Source organism: Onychostoma macrolepis, chromosome 11, assembly GCF_012432095.1.
Source record: "Onychostoma macrolepis isolate SWU-2019 chromosome 11, ASM1243209v1, whole genome shotgun sequence".
NCBI lineage: Eukaryota > Metazoa > Chordata > Actinopteri > Cypriniformes > Cyprinidae > Onychostoma > Onychostoma macrolepis.
Genome location: NC_081165.1, coordinates 8,010,683 through 8,030,691, shown reverse-complemented (window position 1 = coordinate 8,030,691; position 20,009 = coordinate 8,010,683). Strand labels below are relative to the sequence as shown.

General features: G+C 33.8%; 1 protein-coding gene across 7 annotated transcripts in view; it reads right to left on the bottom strand.

The window, feature by feature from the left end:
- The window catches only part of megf6b (multiple EGF-like-domains 6b), a 100,658-nt gene that overhangs the window by 4,281 nt on the left and 76,368 nt on the right, over nt 1-20,009 (bottom strand). For 6 of the 7 annotated variants that reach the window (XM_058791601.1, XM_058791599.1, XM_058791598.1 and 3 more), the window contains 23 exons: nt 17,521-17,685; nt 15,996-16,127; nt 14,815-14,943; nt 14,595-14,723; nt 14,341-14,475; nt 13,107-13,241; nt 12,717-12,842; nt 11,684-11,815; nt 11,477-11,605; nt 11,238-11,369; nt 9,935-10,063; nt 9,724-9,852; nt 9,313-9,441; nt 8,464-8,592; nt 7,145-7,273; nt 6,703-6,831; nt 6,232-6,360; nt 6,019-6,150; nt 4,640-4,768; nt 4,437-4,538; nt 4,240-4,368; nt 1,002-1,130; nt 790-918 (listed from right to left, as the gene is read on the bottom strand). In XM_058791601.1, coding sequence (XP_058647584.1) covers nt 790-918; nt 1,002-1,130; nt 4,240-4,368; nt 4,437-4,538; nt 4,640-4,768; nt 6,019-6,150; nt 6,232-6,360; nt 6,703-6,831; nt 7,145-7,273; nt 8,464-8,592; nt 9,313-9,441; nt 9,724-9,852; nt 9,935-10,063; nt 11,238-11,369; nt 11,477-11,605; nt 11,684-11,815; nt 12,717-12,842; nt 13,107-13,241; nt 14,341-14,475; nt 14,595-14,723; nt 14,815-14,943; nt 15,996-16,127; nt 17,521-17,685 — 2,997 coding nt within the window. The remainder of the gene's footprint in view (nt 1-789; nt 919-1,001; nt 1,131-4,239; nt 4,369-4,436; nt 4,539-4,639; nt 4,769-6,018; nt 6,151-6,231; nt 6,361-6,702; nt 6,832-7,144; nt 7,274-8,463; nt 8,593-9,312; nt 9,442-9,723; nt 9,853-9,934; nt 10,064-11,237; nt 11,370-11,476; nt 11,606-11,683; nt 11,816-12,716; nt 12,843-13,106; nt 13,242-14,340; nt 14,476-14,594; nt 14,724-14,814; nt 14,944-15,995; nt 16,128-17,520; nt 17,686-20,009) is intronic. The other variant, XM_058791603.1, reaches the window with a different exon arrangement.

Sequence of the window (20,009 nt, the reverse complement as noted above, 5' to 3'; positions counted from 1 at the left end):
ACACTTTACAATAAGGTTCATTAGTTAACAACATTAGTAAACATGAACTAAGAATGAACAATACTTCTACAGCATTTATTAATCTTAGTTAATGTTAATTTCAGCATTTACTAATGCATTATTAAAATCATAAGTTGTGTTTGTTAACATTAGTTAATGCTCTGTGAACTAACATGAATAAACAATGAACAACTGTATTTTCATTAACTAACATTAACAAAGTTTAATAAATAGTGTACTAAATGTATTGTTCATTGTTTATGTTAGTTAATACATTAACTAATGTTAACAAATGACACCTTATTGTAAAGTGTTACCTAAATTTTCATCTATCTGTGCATGTGTGTGTGTTTTTATATATATATATATATACACACATACATACAAATATACAAAGTACAAAAAAACGTGAAATGCCTTGGCAACTGTAGCTAAAATAAAAAATATTTTATTTTAGCTAATGTTTATTTTATCTCAAGTAATGACTTTATGGTTTTAGTTATTTAGTTACTAACAATAATATGATAACTACGTGATGCAACCGATTTTACTGTATGAAGTATCGTGTGTAAAGCCTTAATATAGGCAAATCTTCATGAAATATACATCAATTCATAAGAAAATTTAATTAAGAAATGTTTGAAATGTTGTAAACAATCAGGAATTGACTTGCTGTTTAAAAAGTGTTACTTATTAATTGATTCAGGAAAATAATCTCACACATGAACCTACAAGGCAGACTGACTACAGCATTTATGTGTGTGTGTAGACTGATGTAGATGATCTGACCTCTCTCACAGCGAGAGCCGTGAAATCCAGCTGGACAGAGGCACTGTCCGGTTCTGGGGTGACATGAAGCCCCGTTCACACAGTCACAGCGCTGCTGACAGCCAGAGCCGAACAGACCAGCGGGACACGCTGAAACACACACACACACACACACACAGTCAGCATACAGCAAACTCTCAGTCTGTGCTGGAAGAGCTTCTCATGGATCTCACCGTGTTCACAGAGATGACCGTAATATCCCGGCTGACACCGACAGCTTCCTGTCACTCGGTCACATGTGCTGTTATTCTGACACAAACACTGCAGAACACAGTCAGGACCGAAGCGACCCTCAACACACTCTGACAACACACACATACTAAATCATTAATCATTTTGATAATATAAATATTATCAATACCATGTGACCATGTGCATTCAAACTCATTTCAAGTACTCCAGAGTGCAATCTGGACGATTGGGTAAATCTTATTGGTGTAGACCCGAGCATGCGCATTCCTTTGTGAACGATTTTGTAATTGATTTGGCCATATTACAGAAATATTATGTGCTAACTCTAGAATCATAGGCCTATCTTAATTATTACCTGTTCAGTAACCATGGTAATTTTAGTCAGATGAAGTCATTGTTTACAAGTAAACTCTTGACGACGGTACCTCCGGGTTCTTCAGGCTGAATAGCGCTTCATTCATATTTCCTTGAGGATCGGCAGGCCGCGGATCAGCACTAAATTTACTGTATTTTAAAAATGGACAAACACGAACATAAGCGGCTGATTTTACGTTTTAAAGCACAACCGTTTTTTGTTGTTGTTTAAAGAGATGAGTTATAGCCTACGTTTTCATGGCAAGCTCAATGTTTCCTTGTTTATATCTTAATAAAATATTTGAGCCTACATTGATTCTCTTACAGTTTTTAAAGGTTCCTATCTTATAGTAAATAAGTGTCTGTGACATTAGATATTAAAAATCCAATTATTTATGTATCCACCCCTATCCACACTCAATCATTGTACCCATATAGACCTGCATAACTATCGAATATTAAATCACTCAGAGCTGTAAATCTGTGCAATAGGTACGTGAGCACTTTTAATGAGTAAAAGACACTTTCTCTGTGATTACTTTTTTAAATTTTTTTATTGAAGACTATAACAAATAAACATCTAAAATCAGTAGACCTAATATAGTACATTGATTCCTGGTTCTTTTTAAAGGACTGAGCCACAAAACCAGTAATTTAATTTGTGCATAGCCTATATATAAAAGTATAAATAAAAATGTTGCAGAGAAAATATATGAGCATTTAGGCCTATTGCTTAAATACGCACTAAAGCACATTAATAATAATATTTGATGTAGTTCAGATTTATTAACAGCTGTTTTAGTAAACAAAAACATTTAAAATAGGCCTATATGCAAAAAAATAAATATATATATATATATATATATATATATATATATTTTTTCTTTTTTTTTTTCAGCAAGGTTTTTATTCCCATTATCTATACATAAAACCCCAGTTCACGCTGATGGACTATTTGGTATTATTGTCTTATTTGTCACCGCAGTTGTTCTTTAAAATAAAACCATTTGCGGGTTTGTCCTATGTCTTACTGAGCTACAGTGAATTATCATCATATCCAGTAACACTTTACAATAAGGTTCATTAGTTAACATTAGTTAACAACATTAGTTAACATGAACTAAGAATGAACAATACTTCTACAGCATTTATTAATCTTAGTTAATGTTAATTTCAGCATTTCCTAATGCATCATTAAAATCTCAAGTTGCGTTTGTTAACATTAGTTAATGCACTGTGAACTAACAACGAACAACTGTATTTTTATTAACTAACGTTAACAAAGATGAATAAATAGTGTACTAAATGTATTGATCATTGTTTGTTCATGTTAGTTAATACATTAACTAATGTTAACAAATGACACCTTATTGTAAAGTGTTACCTCATATCCTAAGTTTTTGCTTATCCACCGATCCTAAAATAAAGAATATAGGCTACATATAAATATACATTATACAAAACAGCTAAATCTCAAACAGTGGATCATTTTTATCAACATCGCCCAGCTAAAACTGCTCAGTGTTAAAGTATGTCTGCTTCGTGTACTGTGAAAAGTGCAATAATATCTGACTTCATTTAACATGCTATAGCATAGGTAGGACTATATCACGGCCACAAATTTGTGAGCTGCCCGAAGTACTCAGAGATGCTGCCACCAAGCGTTTGATAGGAACTTAATCTAACTAATTCCTCGTAAGTAAAAAAAAAAAACACATTTGCTAATTGATTCGAACTAAAATCGCTGTTGTTATCACTTAATATTTCTGTAGTACAGCCAAACAGCGTAGATCATTCATAAAAACGTATATAAAAGAATGCTCATGCGCAAACGTCTACACCAATAAGCTCTGCTGTATCACAAACCAATGAAATTGAAGGTGGGCGGAGCGACACGTGTCGCCCCACCTTAATGTGTCGCCCCGCCCCATCGTCCAGGGTGCACTCTGGGGCTACTCACTCATTTTGCCAGCACGGGTCACACACACACACACACACAAATAATTATTAAAATAATTGTGTGTGTGTGTGTGTGTGACTATGTACATAACAGATTGTTTTATTTAACAGATATATTACTTTATATATAATGTTTATCAGATAATTAATATAGATTCAAATATTTCAAAATATAATTACACTTTGATTCATATATTTCAGCTTGATCAAATGAATATTTGTAGGTATCTTGTATTTCTAGCACACATCAAATTAAAACAAAATTCCAAATCTAATTAGTGTTTAGAAAGAAGCAAAGGATTCATAAGCGTTAACTCTATAAATGAACAAATAAATAAAAAATAGTGCTGTCAAATGATTAATTGCATCCAAAATAAAAGTTTTTGTTTAGATAATATGTGTATACTGTGTATATTTATTATGAATATATAAATACACACACATACAGTATATATTTTGAAAATATTTACATGTATATACATTTATATTCTTATATTTTATATTCCATATAAATATATGTAATATATAAACATAACATATTTTTTCTTAAATATATGCATGCATTTATATATACTTAATATATGTGCGTATACTGTATATATTTACTATGTAAACAAAAACTTTTATTTTGGATGCGATTAATCGTTTGAAAGCACTAAAAACACTAAAAAACGATTTCTTCCAGTGGTAATTGCGTGAAAATAGGAAGTTAATCCCACACTGAAACTGGTTTAACATATATGTAGGCCGATATGTTTGACATTCAATTTACATCACATCAATTTGACCTGTTTTTTTACGTAAAAAACTGGGATTTGTTTTGTTTTGAATGAATAAATGACTATTAAAGGTAGAGTAAGAGTAACATCATGAACTCTATAGATGATGAACATATATATATGTCACCTCTCTCACAGCGCGAGCCAGTCCAGCCGAGGCCACATGAACAGTTTCCAGAGATGGCGTCACACAGGCCTCTGTTACTGCAGTCACAGTGCTGAGAGCAGCCCGATCCGAAGCGGCCCGCAGGACACACTACACACACACACTGCTGTCAGATGTCAGAGAACACACACATCTACCCTCACAGAACACCAGCTCACCTTCCTCTCCCACACACACGCCGGTGACCGGATCGCTCCTCGCCCCCTTCCCACAGACGGCCACACGGCCACAGTCCGGCCCGTAGCGTCCCGCTGGACACGCTGAACACCAGACCGGACGGGAGGAGAAGAGTGCTGTTGAAACGCTGCTGTCTGAGACACATACTGTGTATTTTGTTGAGTGTTTGCTGTGTGTGACTCACTGAGATGACAGCGGGCCCCGATGAATCCGGCCGGACACTCACAGGCACCCGAGACTGAAAGACAAACGCCTCCGTTCACACACTGACAGCGACGCTCGCAACCGGGACCGTAGAAACCCTCAGCACACGCTACACACCAGACACATCCAAAACAGCAACAGCAGCATCAGTAACACAGTCAATATACTCCATACAAACTTTACTGAGTTTAGAGCTTTACAATTACCCTCTCTCACTAATTATAGTCAAATAACCTTTTATCTAAAAGAGGGATTCTTTTATTTGTTTTTTTAGCCAAACCCCTTTTGACATTACTACTTTAATATTAAATAATTCATATTTAAATATTTTCACCCTTTAATATTACAATAATTTAACAGCACGTTCACTTGTTCACAGTTTTGTTATGTTGTGTCATGGTGGTAAAATATTTCATATTTTTAGTAAGTGTGTTTTAAATGTTTTTATTTTGCTATTGTATTTATTTACATTTTTGTATTTTTAGGGTTTTATTATTTTTGTATTTTATTTAGTTTTTATTGTAAATGTATTTTAATTTTACATTTCTATGATTTTATTATTTTTTATTAAGTGATTTAGCTTGTTTTTATTTTAAAATGATTCATTTACATTTTTATTTATTTTGCATTTTGGAAAAATGTATTACATTGTTTTAAGATTTATTTATTTTAACCTCGCATTTTTATTTTATTAATTTATTAAGTGTTTTAATTTGTTTTATTTTTAATTAATTGTAATTGAGCTTTTATAATTTTATTTTTAGTTTTAGATTGTCTTTATTTTAAAATTTATTTAATTTTACACTTTTATGATTTCATAAATGTTAGGTAAGAGTATAGTTTGTTTTATTTTAAAATGCATTTAAATTTACATTTTTGTCAATTTATTTATTTATGTATTTATTTATTTATTTTAAAATGTACCTTAAATTGGAATTTTAAACTTTTAGGATTTTATTCATTTTGATAAGTTTCAGTTTGATTTTATTTATTTTCAAATTTATTATTTTATGATTTAAGTTTTAATGAGATTTTATGTATTGATCGATTTATTTAATTATTTATTAATTTTAATTTTACATTTTTATTTATTTTACATTTTTGGAAATATTTATTAAATTTTTATGATTTATTTGATTTAAGTTTTTTAATTTTTTAATTTATTTATTTATTATTATTGTTATTTTCATTTTACATTGTTAGGATTTAATCAGTTGTTAGCTGCTCAACTCACAAACCCCTTTGCAGTTCTCTGATGAACTCGACTGATCTAAACCACAGCAGAGGAACAAACCTAAAACATCCTCTCAGCACCAATATGAATCCAGTGGTTTGTGTAAGTTTGAATGCATCACTCACCCTGTTCACACTTGGGTCCAGTGAATCCAGGCGCGCAGTAACACGCTCCAGACACCGGGTGGCACAGCTGGTTTCTCTCTGAACACTGACACAGCTGATTACAGTTGATGCCGAAGGTGCCGGGCAGACAGACTGTTGAAACCCACACGGTTGATAGTATTATTTTTTAGAACAGCTCTTGTGATGCAGTAATTGGTGAAGCTGCAGACTCACTCTGCTCGCAGCCGTTGCCCGTGTAACCGGGAGGGCAGCCGCAGCGTCCCGTCACGTGATGGCATGACGTACCCGGCAGGCAAGAGCAGCGCTGGACACAGTCCTGACCATATGAGCCTGGCAGACATGCTGACACACACACAAAGTGTTACACACACAGATACTGGACACAAAGATCATGTGAAGCGGGCGAAAAATCCCATAGGCTTAACATTGTGACCAGATTTGACGAGACATAGCCCCAAATGAGGATTTTAGGCAAACAAGCTGTGTGAGAACATACCTCACAATGGGGTACAAGTAGTACCCCTGGAGCGCAAGAGCCCCCCAAAGTTGCCCCATAGACATAGAAATTAAAATAACATCTGAATTGTAATGAACAGGATTTGTACGTTCATCCGCAAATTCTGTATCAACATCAATGCAAAATCCTGGACATTGAAGTGATGGTCACACAGGTTATGAACTGACCTTTCTCACAGTGTCTTCCTCTCCATCCTGCAGGACACAAACACTGTCCGCTCACATGATGACAGGGGGCGCCGTGATCGCACTCACACCGGCCCTCACAGCCGACTCCAAACCGCCCCGATACACATGCTGACACACACACACACCGCTGATCATGATGATTACAACCTTACCCTTCCCTACACACACATATCAAATGTCAAATAAGACATTATTTACTTCTTTAGAAAGGTTTTTTGAATTTCCAGTCATTTGGTCCCCATATGTTCACACACACACAAAAAAAGCCCACACAAGCTCAGTTTATTTCCAGTGTTGATGTATTTCTACTGTCTTGGGACAGAAAGTTGAGGTGGGACAAATGAAGGGCTACTCTTACTCAGGCTTTGGTTTACATCACAGAATGTTGATGGGCTCAGCAGACGTCTGTAGATGATCTTACCATTCTCACAGCGCTGTCCCGTCCAGCCCGGCTGACAAACACACTGACCCGTCTGTCTGTCACACTGAGCACCGTTCAGACACTCACATCTGTCCTGACAGTCTGACCCGAACCGACCCACTGGACATTCTGGGACACACACACACACACACATCAACATAAAGCATATATTTACAAAACATAGATTAACATTATATTTAAATAATATACATAAATAAATATAAGACATTACATAATCAAATTTATATTATTAGTATAATATTTAAATTATATATAAATATAAAAAATATGTACACTGTATGTCTCAATTATACAATTTACAGAAATGTAAAATCATGCATAAACATATGCAAATGTTGTGCATATCCTTATGTATTGTATTTATATACATTAATTACAGAAAAGTATTATCTGGCTCTAAAATTTGATTGGATGAGAAATTTTAAAGTCACTATAAAATAATAGAATTATATTGGCAAGGAAAAATCCCCCATTTTTTTCAAAGTATGTATACATATATATATATATATATATATATATATATATATATATATGGTATAAAAGTTTATTTATTTATTAGAAAAAAACAGAAACAACTGGAGAGATGGTAATGGGAAAGGACCACAAGTCTAAATAAGTAAATAATAAATTCAATTATTTATTAAACATTATATGTTTTATTATATTGCTGTTGAGCTTCTTTTTTTACCAAACACTTGTATCACACATACTCTCTGCTTTTTTGCTTTATTTTGAAGAGTAGCTTAGAGATTGAGACTAAATGAACCTGCATGTAAACGTTCACCCAGGCGCAGTGCTCATAACTATTATGAGGTGTGAGGAGAAGAAACCAAGATCTAGAAACAGAGGCAGTGACTAAAGTGTTTGCGGTTGCCAAAATCATCTGACACACGGGTGAACAAATATTGAAAAGTGAAATACCAGCATGACACTATATATGATGCAATTCCTGGAAATCAGTGGCTATTTTCCTTCCCCACATCACACATTGAGATCAGTTTTATTTATTTATTTAAAATATATAAAATACATAAAATATAGAAACATTTACACACATTGGTTTGCATCATGTCCTGATTATTTTTTGATCTTGCTCCCAGTCAAAAAATATATAAATAAAATAAAATGTAAAAAACCTGAGCTTCCACACTGCCAATAATAGTTTCCTATTCTAGTCAGCACTGCGGTCAGCACACTGCACTTTACACTGTCAAATACAATAAAGCGTGTACATATTGCACATTACTTATATCAAATCTCAGAGCACAGCCAGACCGGCATAAGGATGAGTCTCTCACCCAGTTCACAGGCTGAACCCGTCCATCCGCTGGGACAGAAGCAGCGGCCGCTCTCAAGGTCACACGAACCCCCGCTATGACACAGACACCTCTGAGCACAGCCCGTCCCGAAGAAACCTGGAGAACAAGCTGGAAAAACAGGAATACAAAACCTGAACTAGAACACTCAGCTTACAGGAGACATCGTGACGTCAGAAACACTGCTTTTCTTCGTAAGAGGCCTACTCTACTTATCATCAGTGTGCATTATGGGTATTGTGTCCCTGGTAACTTTTATGAAAATAAATATGCATGAATACATTAATAATACATATACTAAGGGCCTGTTTGTGTATGAAAGTGGATTGTGTCCAAACAACACAGAATTACTGCAGCAAACCTCAATATATACTTGTTTGCAACTAGTGGGTATTTGAGTTACTGTTGGATATTTTCTCTTTTTTGGATCATTCTCTGTAAACCCTAGCCATGTTGAAAGTGCTTGGTTTGAACTTAAAATGGAAGGGGGAAAAGCGCAAGTTTTTGAAAACAATCCCATCATTGTCTCAGTAAACTACAAAAATGTGAAATTTTGAAATCGGTGACATCATGCACTTGCATATTATGCGTTCATGTCATGTGTCTTTAAAAGTGACACATGAAATATAAAATAATTGCATAAATGTTCCAAAACTTTGTTTATTTCCCCCAAATATGAGGATTATGTGTTTGTCACTACCGAAACAATGTTTTGGTAGTGACAACTCCATGGGATAACACTCCCAGTTTGCACCAATTCTGTAGAATGGCCCATATATATATATATATATATATATAAACCTTGTAATGAATGAATCATCAGTATCTTACGTTGCGAGCAGGTGTCTCCCGTCCACCCTGCGCTGCACTCACACTGACCACTTACAGCGTTACAGCTGCTGTTATTGTGACAAACACATGTCTGAGAACAGCTCACTCCGTACAGTCCAGCAGGACACGCTACAGACCAGAAAAACATCCAAACATTACTCACTGGAAACGGCTCTGTGCAAGACAGGAAGACAGATGTGCTCGTAAAAGAAGAAATTGTAATCATAACGTGTGCTCGAGATCCTGCAGTGTTCTGCACACATCAGTAAGATGAACATCCTGCTTGTTTAAAAAGCCTTTTTGGTTTAAACAACTTTCTAGCAATTTCTCAGGTGAAGAGGTTAGCCAATAATCACATGCCTTGAAGATCAGTGAAGATTAAAAGTTACAAATGTTTAATAACAAGCTCACTTTGGTTACAGTGTAGACCGATCCAGCCGGGCTGACAGGCACATTCACCACTGACATGATCACAAAGACCCCCATTCATACACACACACTTCTGCTGACAGTCCAGACCATAGAAACCCTGCGGACAAGCTGGACACACACATAAATGGTCAAAAATCAAGTATCCCATAACACGATTGATGTTAATATATGAGAAGTGGAACAATCGTACGTTTTTCACAGAACGTTCCAGTCCAGCCAATCTTACAGGTGCAAGCCCCGCCCACATGGTCACATGATGCCTGGTTTTCACACTGGCAGCGATGCTTACAGCCCGGGCCGAATGAACCAGCAGGGCATTCTGGGACAGACACAGATCACATCACAAATGCATGATAAATACTGTAACATTTATGACAGATATTGAAGTATTCATGGAATACAGAAGGACTGCCAAATCTAAAATGAGAACATACATGGGAGATTTGTATGAATTCATTTGTCAACTTGCAAGACCATTTAAAATTAAGTGATCGACAAAAATTATAAAAAAAAACATACAATAAATATTACAATACATATTCCATAATATACACATACAAATGTTATGTATCAACCACCCATCATTTTATTTTATTTTTATTTTGCACGTCTTTAGAATCTTTTCCTAATATTTCATTATCAAATATTCCATAAATACTGTATCGTTTATAACAGACATAGCAGCATACATGGAATATAGATGAACTATTAAATCTAAAGTAGTTAGAGTTAAAGCAGTACCTTATCATATCTCCATTTTTTTAAATAATTATTATTATACACACAGCAATTTTATGAACATATGCATTAAGAGGCCACATAAAATGTTTGAACATTTATAAATTCATGGTAACATGCAAGACCATTTAAAATAAGCAAAGGCAAAATGGTTTTAATTTTTATATATAAAAAAACTAAAAGAAAAAGGTTACAGTAACAGTACCTTAAATTAATATTTTCTCTAATATATTCATATCAAGTTTAACCTAAAATGATTTTCCTTAAAAAAAATGCTGTTTCAACTATCCATTTTATTGATTCTTTTTATTATTTTTCCTTTTTTAAAATTGATTTACAATGCTTGTTTGCACATTTTCCCATATATTTTCTTTGCATTTAATGATAGTTTTTAATAAATACTGTAACATTGTTACAGATCTTAGATATATACATGGAATATAGAAGGACTTAATGCAGAAATGTCACCATTTTAGCACTAAAAACCATAAACAAATGTTAAACATGCAACATAATGAAACTGAGAGGATATTGATACTGATAGGACGCTGTATACTGCATCTTACAAAAAGTTTCTTTAACACTTAATTACATTTATACATTTGGCAGACACTTTTATCCAAAGCAACTCTGAGTGCATTTAAAGTATAGTTTATCAATTTTTGCAAACCCATGATCTCGGCATCGCTAGCGCTATTCTCTATACTGTGTGATCTACAGTAGTGTTGCTGTGCATATGCAGATGTTTCACTCACTCTGGTCACATCGTGGTCCAGTGAAGCCCGCCTCACAATGACAGCGTCCGGTCTGAGCGTCACACCCTCCGTCACCGTTTCCACAGTCACAGACACTCACACAGTCCAGACCCCAGCGGCCCGTGTCACAGGCTACCATCAGCGGTGGATGAAGAACACAAATCAAAAACTTGAGTAAAGGTACAGATAATAACATACACATTACACTTATTGTTTTATAACTGCACAATAAAACTTACCTTTCCTGCAGTTGTGGCCCGTCCAGCCTGGAGGACACGAGCAGCGTCCGGTTACAGGATGGCAGCGTCCTCCATTATCACAGGCACATTTGAGCTGACAGCCAACACCGAAGCGTCCCGCGGTACACACTGAACACAGACACATTCACCAAACACCACATACAGGACAGATGTGTGTGTGTTTGAGAAGCGTAGAGATTTACTCACTGTTCTGGCACAATCTGCCGATGAATCCAGGACCACAGACACACGAGCCGTTACGCCTGTCACAGCGGCCTCCGTTCTCACACGCCGGACACCATTCCTGACATCCAACGCCCCAGCGACCCTCTGCACACTCTGATGCAGAAATATAGCGTGTGTTTGGATTATATATCTGGACAGCATTATGTTTAGAGATCAATCTGACCCGCAACACGTTTCTGGCTAACCAAGGTTGTTTTTCTTGAAATTGTGTGAATATTTGTCATATCGGGTCATGAACATACCTGCAAAGCACTGATACTCTGAGTGTGCATACAAAATTTATATTATGATTGTAATGGTGTGATGTCAGTTGGACCCAACAAAAACAATAAAACAAAAATGTAAAAATAAAAATAATGTAAATTAAAAAACAATAAATGAATAAATAAAATACTGTTTATAATGTTCACATTTTGTGATTAAAAAAAAAAATTAGTTAACTATTTTATAGGTAGCAATTAAACAGTTTTAAAAATTATTGGATTGAATAATGTTTACTTTTTGGTGATGTGTTTTTACCTGATTTTTTGTTTGTTCGAATTTTTTTTAAGGTGTGATTTTTAAATTGTATTCAATCCAAGTACTCATTTAATTTAACTTGAATTTGTTTTATATTTTATTTTAAATCTTTATTTTATTTTTAGATTGCATGTTTTCAAATTATTTACATTGTATTTCATTAATGTATTTCAAAGCTAATTTAAAATTTAAAAAAAGGTTAAATTGCAACTGTATGTATCAACTACCCATATAATTATTTCATTTATTTTTAGATGTTTTTTTAACACAATACGAGGGTTAAACAACATGTGAACAGGCAGAATTTTCTATGGTCTATGAGCCATTAATACAAGTTTACAGTACTTAAATACTATAAATATCACTGTAAATTAGTTTAATTATAAACTAGGGGTCTCTTTTATAGATGTGAAGACAATATTAAAATATAGAACAATATACGTATGACATGTTGGTGTCAGTATGACAATATTACCTTTTTCACAATGTTTTCCAAACGTTCCAGCGGGACACATGCATTGGCCAGTGATCCTGTCACATGGTGCCTCTGAGCAGTCACATGACTGAGAGCAGCCAATCCCAAATCTCCCATCAACGCAATCTATCACAGTAATGGCAAAAACATTTTGTGCTGAACATCAAAGCACATCCAATTTCCACACGCAGCTTTATTGATCTGATCAGTGACTGATGCATGTCTAATACTTTAGCTCTAATGGCCTTAATGTCATATGGACATTATATGTATCTTTAATTTGACTTTATTTATCTGATCAATGACTGATGCATGTCAGGTACTTTACTGTAGCTAATGACCTTACTATTATATAGACACTTTATATATCTATAATTTGACTTGATATACCTTGGTCACACTTGTCTCCTGTCTTTCCAGCTGGACACTGTGGTTGACACGCTCCGGTCACATGATCACAGGTCACTCCAGCCGGACAGGAGCATTTATTAATACAGCCTGAGCCAAAGAAGCCTGATTCACACTCTGTGAAGAAAAACAATTAATACTGATCAGATCATATACTGTATCTCCATCTACAACTATCCATTTTAATAAAGGAATTAATTTTTAGATAGCATGCTTTCCTTTCAAATGCAAATGTTTAAACAAACATGTAAGCAAAACATTTAAATGCTATTTTGTTTTTGTTTTACATTATTATTTTATTTTTAAATGGCATGTTTTCCAATTATTTTCCTTGTATTTCATTAAAGTATTTCAAAACAAATTTAAAATAAAAGTTAAAATGCTATGTATCAACTACCCATATTATTATTTTATTTATTTTTAATAAAATTTTAGATTGTATGTCCCCCGCCCCCATTTTTGTATTTCAGTAAAGCAAATGTAAAATAAAAAAGATTAAAATGCTGTATCAACTGTGCATTTTATTGTTTTCTTTTGTTTTGTTTTTAGACTGTCATTTTAAAATTGGTATGTATAAACTATACTAATCATTTTATTCATTATTCATTTTATTTAATTTGTATTTAATTAAATTTTATATTGCATTTTTTTTTCATTTTCATATTTCAGTAAAGCATTCAAAAGCAAATGTAAAATAAAAAATGGTATGTATCAACTGTGCATTTCATCGTTTTGTTTTGAGACTGCAATATATTATATATATTAGATATTACAATACTAATCATTTTATTTTTAAATTAAATTAAATTAATTTAATTTTAGATGGTATGTTTTCATTTTCATATTCAATTTACAGCATTTCAAAGCAAATTTAAAACAATAAAAGAAATGTTATGCAACAACTATCAATCTTATTTAATAATTATCAATGCTATTCATTTTATTTAATAATTATTCGATAATTATATAATAATTATTTGATTTTATTACATAAAATTTTATAATTTCCAAATATACAATCTTATGTAATAAAATCAAATAATTGGAAATTATACAATCTTATGTAATAAAATAAAATAATTATTATATAATTATCGAATAATTATTAAATTTCCAATTATTTGCCTTGTATTTCAGTAAAGCACTTCAATGCGATTTTTTCAGTGCAATGCAACCTTGCATCAATGACACTTCTGATGTTCTTATGCAAACGGACCATCTTTGCAGGTGTCGCCCCGATAACCAGGCTTGCAGATGCAGGAGCCATGATGACGGTGACACTCTATCGTATTCTGCTGAACACACTGACACTCCTCAGAACAGCCCGGGCCAAACGTCCACTTAGGACACGCTGCATGAACACACAAGACAGGAAGTCATTAGAGATCTAATGTACTGTTGCAAATGGACCCTGTTTTTAAGTATGCCACAAAGCACAGCATAGTTATAATGTTAAAGTACAGCACTCACGTAGGTGGCAGAACCTTCCATACAGTCCTGGGTCACACAGACACGCCCCATAAGTGCGATGACACCGTCCTTTATTAGCACAATTACACTTCTTATTACAGAACTTCCCATAGAGACCCTTGGGACAACCTGAAGTGATTGCATCAATATCAATATTATCAATGGTTTGCATTTTGTCTGTTATATCTCTCCATACAGTGAAGGTGTTCTATAAACGGACCGTCCTGACACAGCTCTCCACTGACCCCTGGTGGACAGCGGCAGCTCCCGGTGACCGGATCACACACGCCGCCATTCTTACACTTACAGACCAACGAGCAATTCCTGCCAAACCAGCCCTCTGGACATGCTGGACAACACACACACACACACAAACAAGAAAGAGGTCAGAAGCTTTTAAAGAAATGTAGCACAATAAAAACTTATTAAAAAGAAATTAAACCTGTATCATGTTTGATATATAATTTTTTTGTGTGTGACTTTTCTCAGAATTGACATATGATCTCACAATTGCGCGTAAAGTCCAATGCTGAAGAATAAAAGACCCATATATCCCATAATTTTGACTTTATAACATGAAATAGTTTGTTTTAAAATTAGAATTGCAAGGTATAAATTCGCAATTGGGAGAAAAACATGCAATTGCGACTTTATATTATGCAATTCTGGGGGGGGGGGGGGGAAAGTCCGAATTGTGAGATAAAAAGTGGCTATTACCTTTTTCAATTTTTTTATTCAGTGGTGGAAACAAGTATACATACTGTATTGGCTTTAAAAAGATTAAACCTCATTAAGTCATCTTACTATTAAATATTATTGGAGATATAGAGATATATAGAGATATACAACTGATATTTGCTGTATATTATTTTATGTAAGTAATCTGCTAAACTGTTATAAAGATCAATCTTATTGATTTACAGTACAAGGTATCAGCATTTCATCTTTTCATCACTTTTTGACAATATAAATATCAGCATCTGCACCAAATTGCAGTTTTTTTGCTCAGTTTGGGCCTCTGAATAGTATGAGATCCATATTCTCATTGTATCCAACTATATGAGCCATAAAACCCTGATGTATCAAATATGATACTTAACAAAAACACATATGCAAAGATCAGATTTTGTTTAAAGTTCAATAACTGTTCCACTTCAAATTAAATTTTTCTGATTAATATTTTATACATCAGGCTTTACAGGGTTATAATGGGATCTTATTAATGTATCAGGTTTTAATGTGCATGATTCATCTGTTTTAATCATCTTTAATCAAAAGATAAAATCTTTCTCTACCTGTGAAACTACTTTCTGTTGATGTAATCAAGCCTGAGCTTTCCGTTAATGATTGCTGATATATTTATGATCAGTACTCAGTTGTGGCTCTTTCAGAGAAACTCACTCTCATTACACACGATTCCCGTCCATCCGTCAGGACAGTCACAGCCGTTTCTGAGTTTGTTACACACTCCTCCATTAGCACAGTCCTCACACGACAGACTGCAGTCGAAGCCGAATGAATCGTTCAAACAAACTTCACAAACCAGAGGAGACAAGATTCGTCCATTAAAACAATCAAAAGCTTCTTTGCATCAGGGTTATTACAGATAACTAAAACTAAAGCTAAAGTCAAAGAAACAAAACCTTTTTGTTAACTTAAAAATATTAATGTTAAAAATGTTAACTTTATATATATATATATATATATTATTTATTTTATTAATTTCAGCTAGTTGCCAAAGTTTTTTTTTTTAGTTTAACTTTAAGTACTAAAGTAACTAAAACTAAAGAAACACTAAAGAAACTAGGGGCCAGATTTACTAACAGCTTGCGCCAGCCCAATCCATCTTTTGGCATTAAAATTGTACTGTCAGGATTTACTAGATGCACAGTGACTAATAATCGCTGAAAAGGCGTGTACAGAGTCATTTTTGTGCCTGACCTTATTGAATATGCATTTGTAGTAGTTTCCCTTTCAGATGCAAAATTAATGGGAGGAGAGTATTAAAATTAATCATGCAACGCGATTTACTAACGTTTGCGCTCGTCAAATTACTGGCATTTGCGCCATTATTTAACGCCCAAAAAAAGGATGCCTTAAACTATTTTGCGCTTGAAATGGCTGCAGTTGTTGTTGCTGAGGAGTCACACAGAGAACAGAGAGTGCATGGTAGAATGGAGAGGATTTTTTTCCACACGCATTAATTTATTTGGAATGCCAGAACACATTATCCGAATATATTATTTACCAAGCCATATTATTTTTAATTTGCTTCAGGAAATAAAAGGAGTGACGCAATACCAGGTCTATCACAACTTCTTACAACCTTTCATTTTTTGGCCTCTGGTTCTTTTCAACTAATAAGCTAATTTGCGCAGGCCCAATAAATATAATATTATATTATATATTATAACTAAATTTTTTTTTTTTTTCATTTCAGATACACTTCTCATTTTGCTTTAGTTTAACTACTAAAATAACTAAAACTAAAGACAAAGAAACTAAAACGAATAGATAAAAATTAAGTGAATTTTATTAAATTTTTAATTTTTATAGCCAGTTAAGAAACAACAAAGAAACTAAGACTAAAATTTATTAAAAATTATGTTATGTTAACTGAATTTTTGAAAATTATCTCAGCTAGCTGCCAAAGCAACATTTCTCATTTTCATTTAGTTCAAATACTAAAATATTTAGTAATAATAATAATAATAATTTAGAGTTAAGTGATTTTTTTATTTTTATTTCACCTAGTTGCCAAAGCAACACTTCTCATTTTCATTTAGTTTATCTAGTAAAATAACTAAAACTAAAGAAACATCAAAGAAGCTAAAACTATTTTTTTTTTTTTATTATAAATATATACATATTTACTTATTTAAAAGAATCAAAAAAGACAAGAAAAAAAATTCATTTAGTTTCTTACTGAATTTCTCAGTTAAGGTGCTCTCAGCACGCAGTTCTCCCGTGTCATCCTCGTAGTCGTCGTATCGCTCCAGGATCTGCTCATAGTCCTGCAGGATGGTGAGCTGAGGTCGGGGTCTGTCCACCGCCTGACCGCTGCTCAACGCCTCCACCGACTCCTCCAGCACTAGGACAATAAACCAATACTTTGATAATTAATTAATCTAACGATTATTAGTACAATTAATTGACTAATCGGCAATAATTTCACCGATTAATCAGTAGGTTTTGATCGATTATTCAGCTTTTGCAATTAGTTAAAAAATTAAGCTATGCATATTCTAAATCTCTTCAGCTTTTGAAAATGCAAAACAATGATATTAGTATTATACAATTACAGTTATTATACAATTATTTTTTACATTGCAAATAAATATATTTAGCACATAAAATGAGAAAACTGACACATCATTCTGCCTAACAACTCCTTTTATAAGTCATCTGGATATGGAATAAAATGACGGTAAATGATGAGACGTTTTATTTTTGGATAAACTGTTTTTTCACAACATTATCTCTCGTAAAATACCTGATAGTGTTATGATCATCAAAACAGACCAAAAGCTAGATCAAGCTTAATTTAAATCAAGTAGTAACTTCAAGCGACAATGGCAATGTTTTTTGCATGATTAATACTGTGCTATATAAATAAATGTGACGTGACATGACTGGACTTTACTGGAGTGACAAACTGCAGAGCTGGTGCAGAAATTTCAACTTGAACAGAAAATTTGTGTTGTTGCGCAGCGAAGAGCTTATTTGGGACTTCCACAACAGGTACAGAGCAGCAACAGTAGTTATCTCCAACATAGTTGATGAGGGAAAAATGGCAGAAAGCAATGTTGTTGTTGTTTTTGTAGTTGTTGTGCATGACACTTCTCATTGCGCGAGTGATGCAAAAAACATTCAGTTAGTATTGTAGAGCAAGTAACGCAATGTGAATATTCAGTTCACTTTTGGTGTGTACACTACACACCACTAATATATCAGGGGTTTTACACATGAAAGCATTTTTTATTCATAAAAACTTTCCCACAGTCTACTGGTTCAGCTGTGTTTGCACTCTGGCATGCTCTTATCACCACTGTGTGTGTCTTTTCAATTGGATTATTTAGGATCGCTGAAATATAGTCTTGCGCTACAGTACCACACTGACTAAACGTGTTATTGCAGGCACTTACATTAGGTCATATAACATCAAGCAACTATTCAACAACAAAAATACTTGTCAACAATTTTTTATTGTCGATGTTGTCGATAATGTCGACTAATCATTTCAGCCCTATCCCAGCACTGACACAAACACACACACACATTTACTTTAATTAGGCTTTACGTTTGGTTAAAATACACTATATGGACATCAGTAACGTTACATTAAACAAACTATACTTGAATATCTGAAATTTGGGTGAAAAATCTTTAATTGTTGATGTTTGATGACTTATAACAAATAAAATCATGTTATCTATGTTAAAATATGTCAAGGAATAAAGATCTGATCATGGCCTTCTGATCACATCACTGCAAAATGCAGTTACCATGACGTTGATTAAACTAAATTAGGTTATTACACTAACCCCCTGGGGTCGAAGCCTGCACCGGTGCAGTCTGTCTTTCTTTTCTTGATGACCGCAGAAAGAACTAAAAATACTCCGTAATTTTTGATCGTACACATAAGAATAAGGTATCGTTTGAAAGTGATTTGTGTACGACTATACACAAATAAAAGGGTCTACTTCTACTTTTTGCGATGTCCAATTCTCCCGTCTCAAATCATTATCTCTAATGCAGTCACGCCCACGAGCCGATCACGCTTTTCAAATTCTAAACATCCATGTGAGACACGCGCGCATGTAAATGCCCACATAGCCTCCGCGTAAACAAACAAGTTCATCCCGGCTACTTTTTGTTTCTGGAAGAAGACGCACTGAGAGGAATAACCCAGAATTTACCTCAGAAAAAGAACACAACGCGATGCGTCGCGCAGCTAGATCCAGTGGAGGATATCACTCTGATGAGTAGCCTAAGATTACTTGCATCTGTTGTTATTGTGACATAACTTGTACACATTTTACATCACATCAACACAATGAGTCAGTTAACACATACGCTACCGGGACAAATCTTTACATTAAAAACATACTATACAAGAGAAGTTAGAAAGTGTTTTTAGAAGTCTAATTTGAAATAAATATGGAAAAAGTAATTAAAAACAATTAAAAATAAATGTATTTATAAGATAAGATAAGATAAGATAAGATAAGATAAGATAAGATAAGATAAGATAAGATATGATAATAATGATGAAGATAATAATTATCGTAAAATACATATTTTAAAAGTAGAATGTTTTTGATGCATTTCTTCTACAGAATCATTCTAGATGGCAGAATATTTAACCTATTTGATCTATCAATAATATAATATAATATAATATAATATAATATA